This window comes from Neolamprologus brichardi, chromosome 6 (genome assembly GCF_056152115.1).
Source record: "Neolamprologus brichardi isolate AB-2024 chromosome 6, ASM5615211v1, whole genome shotgun sequence".
Lineage (NCBI taxonomy): Eukaryota > Metazoa > Chordata > Actinopteri > Cichliformes > Cichlidae > Neolamprologus > Neolamprologus brichardi.
In genome coordinates this window covers 36484720-36491040 of record NC_142109.1, presented here as the reverse complement: position 1 = coordinate 36491040, position 6321 = coordinate 36484720, and the positions used below count along the sequence as shown (strand labels likewise).

The 6321-nt window shown below is 43.0% G+C and overlaps 1 protein-coding gene across 2 annotated transcripts; it reads left to right on the top strand.

Moving 5' to 3' along the window:
• The first annotated feature begins 1128 nt into the window (after positions 1-1128).
• Positions 1129-6071, top strand: LOC148102645 (CD48 antigen-like). 2 transcript variants are annotated; one of them, XM_087842227.1, is made up of 6 exons: positions 1129-1194; positions 2417-2719; positions 4605-4898; positions 4972-5097; positions 5689-5738; positions 5974-6071. In XM_087842227.1, exons 1-6 carry the CDS (start codon positions 1161-1163, stop codon positions 6055-6057), a joined length of 891 nt encoding a protein of 296 aa, XP_087698353.1. In that variant the 5' UTR covers positions 1129-1160; the 3' UTR covers positions 6058-6071. The 2 variants fall into 2 exon arrangements, with proteins under 2 accessions (XP_087698353.1, XP_087698351.1); XM_087842225.1 differs by lacking the exon at positions 1129-1194 and having other exon boundaries at positions 2311-2719.
• The last annotated feature ends 250 nt before the right edge of the window (positions 6072-6321 follow it).

Sequence of the window (6321 nt, the reverse complement as noted above, 5' to 3'; positions counted from 1 at the left end):
GACTGCATCAGACACTCCCTGCAGTACTTACATGTACTTGTACACGAGTAAAAATAGATGGTGTGGGAGGTTTTGCTCTGTGCTTGTGTTGTTCGTAGCTGTGTTGTGGACAGAGACCTCCAACAGAAGCAGGCTCGGGGAGGGGCGGGGCCACCTGCTGACACCTGATGGGGGGAAGAGAAGGAGAGCAGAGACGAGGCAATGTTAATGACATGCAACACACGGGGAGTGAAAAGAAGGCAACATAACCAAAGGAAGGTCGAAGGTCACCTGGTCCAGCCCTAACTATATGCTTTAGCAAAAAGGAAAGTTTGAAGCCTAATCTTGAAAGTAGAGATAGTGTCTGTCTCCTGAATCCAAACTGGAAGCTGGTTCCACAGAAGAGGGGCCTGAAAACTGAAGGCTCTGCCTCCCATTCTACTTTTAAATACTCTAGGAACAACAAGTAGGCCTGCAGAGCGAGAGCGAAGTGCTCTTATAGGGTGATACGGTGCTATCCAATCCAAGCTGGCCCGCTCTCCTGAGAAGCAATGAGCAGAAGTCAGCCAGCAGTAACCACAGTCGTGCAGCAGCCTCTGTGCAGTCTGCAGGCTAAAGGCTGCAGTTCTGGACAAACGTCCATTAGTCCTTGTTCCCCCTCTGACACAGGAAGATAAAGGCTGGCCAGACCAGATAACCTTCACCAGAAGCTGCTGCACCTCTTCCAGACGACCAGGTGGTGGCACTAAAACAGTAAGTGTGTGCATAAGGATGAAGCAGCTACATATCTACTACATCTAGATACCAACGAGACATCCGCTCTCTAAGCTGGCTCACAAACCCCTGCTCTTTCAGAGAATAACAACCGCTTTATTCATCCACCTGCTCGAGGGTGGTGCTCGGCTGCAGCTCCACCCTGACTCCATGTTTCAAAGACAGCATCCCACTGGACGCCATCTCTGCCAGAAACACAACAAACTAACAATCACAGACAGCTCTGAAACGATCACACAACAAACACAGCGAGAAAACTGAAAAAGCATTTAATGAAAAACTCACAGTCTCACTCACACCCACCAAACTCCCAGCATGCAGTGCGAGCGAGAGAGATAAACAGAGAGAGAGAGAGAGGCTATTTTGTCTTCTTCTGTAAAAACCGTCCACAGTAACAGGAAGTCACGATGCCTCAGATGAGCTTTATTCTCATGTTTTTAGGTAAGTTAGAGCTTCTTCGTTCTTGTTCAGGGTCCTAAAATTCATTCTTCTGTGTGTCAGTGACAAAAACAGGTGTTTGGCTCATTCAGCTTTTACCTGTGAACAAACTGTTCAGTCAGAAACGTGTTTGTCGAACAAACAGCTGACAGACCAACAGAAGCAGCTTTAGCTTCACTGCATCTGTCAGCAGATGTTTGGTCTGCCAGATGTGGAGCATAAAGTTTGTCTTTGGATCCGTCCAGGCTTCATAACAAGAGCAGAAATCAGCTTTATGACAAAGTCTGAAAACAGTGTGATCATAACGATCTCACAGACATCACATTATTATGATATAAAGGAAGGTTGGAGATTGGCCTATAATTAGCTAAGACTGCTGGGTCTAGAGATGCTTTTTGAGTAAAGGTTTAACTGCAGCCAGCTTGAAGGCCTGTGGTACATAGCTGATTATTAGAGATAGTTGATCATATTTAAGATCGAAGAATTAATTAATGGCAGGACTTCTTTGAGCAGTTTTGTAGGAATGGGGTCTAAAAGACATGTTGATGGTTTGGAGGAAGTAATTATTGAAGTTAACTCAGAAAGACCGTTGGTGTCACAGGCTGGGACTCTGAGTTTATTTTTGTATTCGTCTAATCTTAGATTTGTGATTCATGTGTTATTCTTGTTTAGCTTCAGTTGAGGTCTAGTTTTAGACTTCATAGTGCCCCTTCATGTTTCATAGTATAATCTGTGTATATACATATACGTATATATGTATTAGGGGTGAACAATACTCGTATCGGTATTGAACCGTTCGATACAGTGCTTTCGGTTTGGTACGCATATGCATCGAACAATACAAAATATTTAATTTATTTTATCAACTTTTCTGTCTGTGTTGAGCTCAGTGGATCTGCGTTCGACTACTCCGCCAGGCTGCACTGTCGAGCGCAGATCCACTGAGCGCAGCGCAAGCTAGCAAGACAGAAGCTATATATATATATATAATAATGTTTAGTTTGTCACAACCAGATCAAAAAGTAAGAACTTGCTGTGATTTGTGTAAAATGTGTGAGGCTGAGTTCCTCCTGTCACTGATGCAGCTCACATGTATCAGCTTCACCCTCCTCGTGCTTCATGTTCCTGGATTTAATCCTCACTTACTTTCTGTGGCTCTTTGTAAGATCTCTGATCACTTTCATTAAAGTTCTCACTGACTGTTGCATCTCTTCATATTTTACAGTGATGAGATTTTCTGCTTCTGAGGAAGTGAAGAAGAACCTGACGGGCACTGTGGGAGGAAACATCACTCTACCTGACTCTGTGCAGGAGGAAGGATTTCTGTCATATGGAAGAACGATTATTGCTCAAGTGACTGATGGAAAATTTAAAGTATTTGTGGAAAAGAACAAGAACAGACTTCAGTGGAACAGAAACTCTGGACTCTTTACACTCACAGAGCTGCAGAGGAACGACTCAGGGATTTATATTGTCGACTCTAAAACAGGAAAAGTTTTCACATCATCATATAAGCTCACAGTGTACGGTAAGTCTGATATTTATTCTGGTATATTTTTGTGTAACGTCCCAGCTTCATCTGTGACCTCAGTCTGTATGTTCCTCATTAGTTTGGTCAGATCATCACTTCAGAATAAAAACAGCTTTTTGTTCTTATAATCCCACAAATGTCTGGTGTGAAAGGAATAATCAGCTTTGACTTCAGTGTTTTCACCAACATTACTGATCTGTACAAAGTGAATGAAAGAACAGGACAAAGCAGAAACTTTAAACACTTCTTAGAAAATCCTGCAGAACTAGTGATGCGCGAATCATGAACGAATCGTTCAATACTCGAGAATCACTTTACTGACTCGTGAATCATGATTCACAAGCCCAACTGACTCACTGACTCATCACTGTTGCTGTTAGCAGCAATGTATCTAGCTTATAATTAAAATTATAAAACACAACATCCAGTATCCTAACAAAAACATTTCTGCTCTGAACTGGAAGAAAAAACCCTGAGTAGAAGCTCACATCAAGACAATAGCTCCTCGGTTCACAGTAGCATCGCTCTGCTAACATGCTAACAGCTAACATGCTAACAGCACATTTGAGCTACTCACCCCCTCCCTCCTGGCGCACAGCTCCTTCTTCTTCTTGGTTGGCAACCATTGTTAAGGCGCATTACCGCCCCCTGGCTCACAGCTCAGTGGACATTTAGATGAGAAACTATATATTTGACACATTTGAGGAAAATACTAATAAAATCAAAAATAAAAATAAAATAAATGTTTATTAAGCAATTTTGATAGGAAATTGCTTAATTTTAGAAATGTTTTTGCTCTTTTTTGCTCTATAAAATAGTTGTTTTCTTTTAGAATCATTCATCTTAGCAGTAGGATTTACATGAAAAGAGAAACAAATTAAGTTTGAGTGAAAATGTACATTTTTTGCACTCTGGTTAACTGACGTAGTGACTCAAATGACTCAAAAAACCCGATTCACTTTGGTGAGTGACTCATTAAAATCGATTCAGTAAAAAGAATCAAATTTACCATCACTATGCAGAACAACTGAAATTAAGACGTTTTTATTTAACAGCTGTTTTTAACCAAAACACAAAACTTCCTGTTTACTTGAACATGTTTCCCATTTCATGGTCACGTTAATCCACAGAGAAGTAACACAAAGCCTCATTGGCCATGTTCCCACTAGTGCCTAACTATCGACCAATCACAGCTCAGCACAGCACCCTGTGAGTTTCTAAGGTATTGAACGTCTTTATGAAGCATTAACAGTTACTTCTTACAGTGAAACATGTATGTTTGAACAGTCCAGCTGCCTCCTGTCAGTCACAGTGTTACACTGCCTAACAAGCAGAACAGACACTTTTATTTTGACAGGTTTGTTGTTGATGGTGACTTCCTGTGGCTGCTGCTGTGAGAGGAACACATTACAAAACACGAGCTGTGGTTTCCACTCATGAAGCAACACGTTGTGCTGTAATGTTTGTGTCTGACTACAAAGCTGCTGTCTGTGTCGTAGAAACCAACGACAGTCATGTAGTCATGGGAACGCACCCACACACAGAATCATGTCTTTGTGTTGTTTTCTTCCTCTCATGAGGATTAAAGAGCGTTTGTTTCTTCTGTGTCCTCTTCAGCACCTTCTGCTGATTGTGATGTTAGTTTGACAGGAAACCTGAGAAATCCCTCATAAACCTTTATAATGAGATTCAAATGGATGTGATGGTGGTTTGGCAGTCTGCTGTCTCTCCTGTGGTTTGTTTTCACACAGTTGAAATGAGCAGTTTCATATAAATGTTCACTGACTGCATTAAAGCAGCAATAAGCAGAGCTCTGCTGTCCTGAAAGTTAAAAACATTTTTCTGATGTTCATCTTTGTTCTCCATCAACTTTGGTCCCCAGACTCTGTACCGACTCCTGCAGTGAAGAAAGTGAGTGTGAGCTCTGAGAGCTGCTCCTTACTGTGTTTGGTGGACAGAGAGACCACACTGCTGTGGTTTAAAGACGAGCAGATGCTGAACCAGAGCAGCTCTGCGCTCTCTCTGCCTCTCACTGTGCACAAACAGGACTTCAGCTCCTCTTACAGATGTGTGGCTGCAAACCCTGCAGAGGATAAAACTCTTCCTGTCCACGTGAGAACCACCTGTGGAGACACAGACGACAACGACACCAACAGCTCGACTCGACCAAGAAACTGTGAGATTATTTCCAACTGTGATTTTTAAACATGTTCACTGTGTTTGCTGACATCTGATTTCCTGTTTGACAGATAACATCCTCATTATAATCTGTGTCCTGAGTGCTACCCTCATCATCATCATCATCATCATCATCATCATGAGGAGGAAGCATCCTGTCCAAGACAAGTTGAAACTCCTCCAAGCTGCAGGCAGAGGTTTGTGTTCTTGAATATTTCTTTTCATATTTGTAATCTTGTTCTGAGACGTGAAGATCAAAGTGTGAAACATGTTTATGGAGGAAGTGCAGCAACAACCCCCCCATGACCAAACCACCAAACCACAGCGGTCCTCCAGCACAGAAGCAGCTGTGAGCAGACCACCGACACATGACAGATTATTAGTTACTACAAATGTAAGAAGTAATCAGAGTATTTTCACTGGACCGACTCTGAGGCGAGTTTCAGCTCCACCTGGTTCTGACAGACGCAACAAATGAGCCAAAAATCCTTTGAAGCTGAAAGTGTGAAGGTGCTGCCAGGTGAGAGTCACCTGTCTGCTGCTCCGAGGTCACTTCCTGTCACATGTGTTCCAGCTGATCCAGCTGTGATGAGCCGGCTGTCTTTAAACATCTGCAACAAGAGACACACACAGCTGTTTCTACATTTACTCAGCTCCAACATTCATCAACCGTAACTGATTACAGTAGTAACTAGTTACTCCTGACACTGCAGAGTATCATGAAGACGTGGACAGAGCAGGTGTCACATGTCTAACCTGAAGCTTCCATGAACTTTGTGTTTCCACAGCTGCTGTGGATGAAGTGGTCCTTTACACTGACACAGGTGACAGCAGACAGGTGGGTACCTGCTCACACCGTCAGCTCATGTTCATGCAGCTCAAGCTGACTACATGCAGACACACAACAAACACGTGAAGCACTAAAGTCAGGAGTGTGTTGGAGTCACAGTTCTTCTGCTGGAACATGAACTTCCACACTGATCACATTCTCCCTCTGGCTGCTCTCCACCAGGAGAAGCAGCCGTCTCCCATGTTTCACTGCGCTGCTTATTCCCGTGTTTTTCCTTCTCCAGGGTGGGATTTTAGCGGCTGTATCAGGAACCAGTGATGGCTCCAGTCTGACAGCAGTGTCTTATAAACTGGTGCTCGTCACATGAGAGGTGAGACTGGCTGGAACATCCGAGGAAAGCTGGACTCTGGAAGTTTTCCTTTGGTGTTGATGATTTGGATCGATTATGAATAAAGTGTATTTTTACAGTGTGAATGTGCCACAGAAGAGTTTCCACCTACGTCATCATGACCTCTGACCTCTCCTCTGACACTGATCATAAAAGACTGTATCCAGACAATGGACAGAGGACGCAGCTGTACGTCATGTTTACCTGTCAAATCCTTCAAATGATGCAACAAAGCAAAGACTT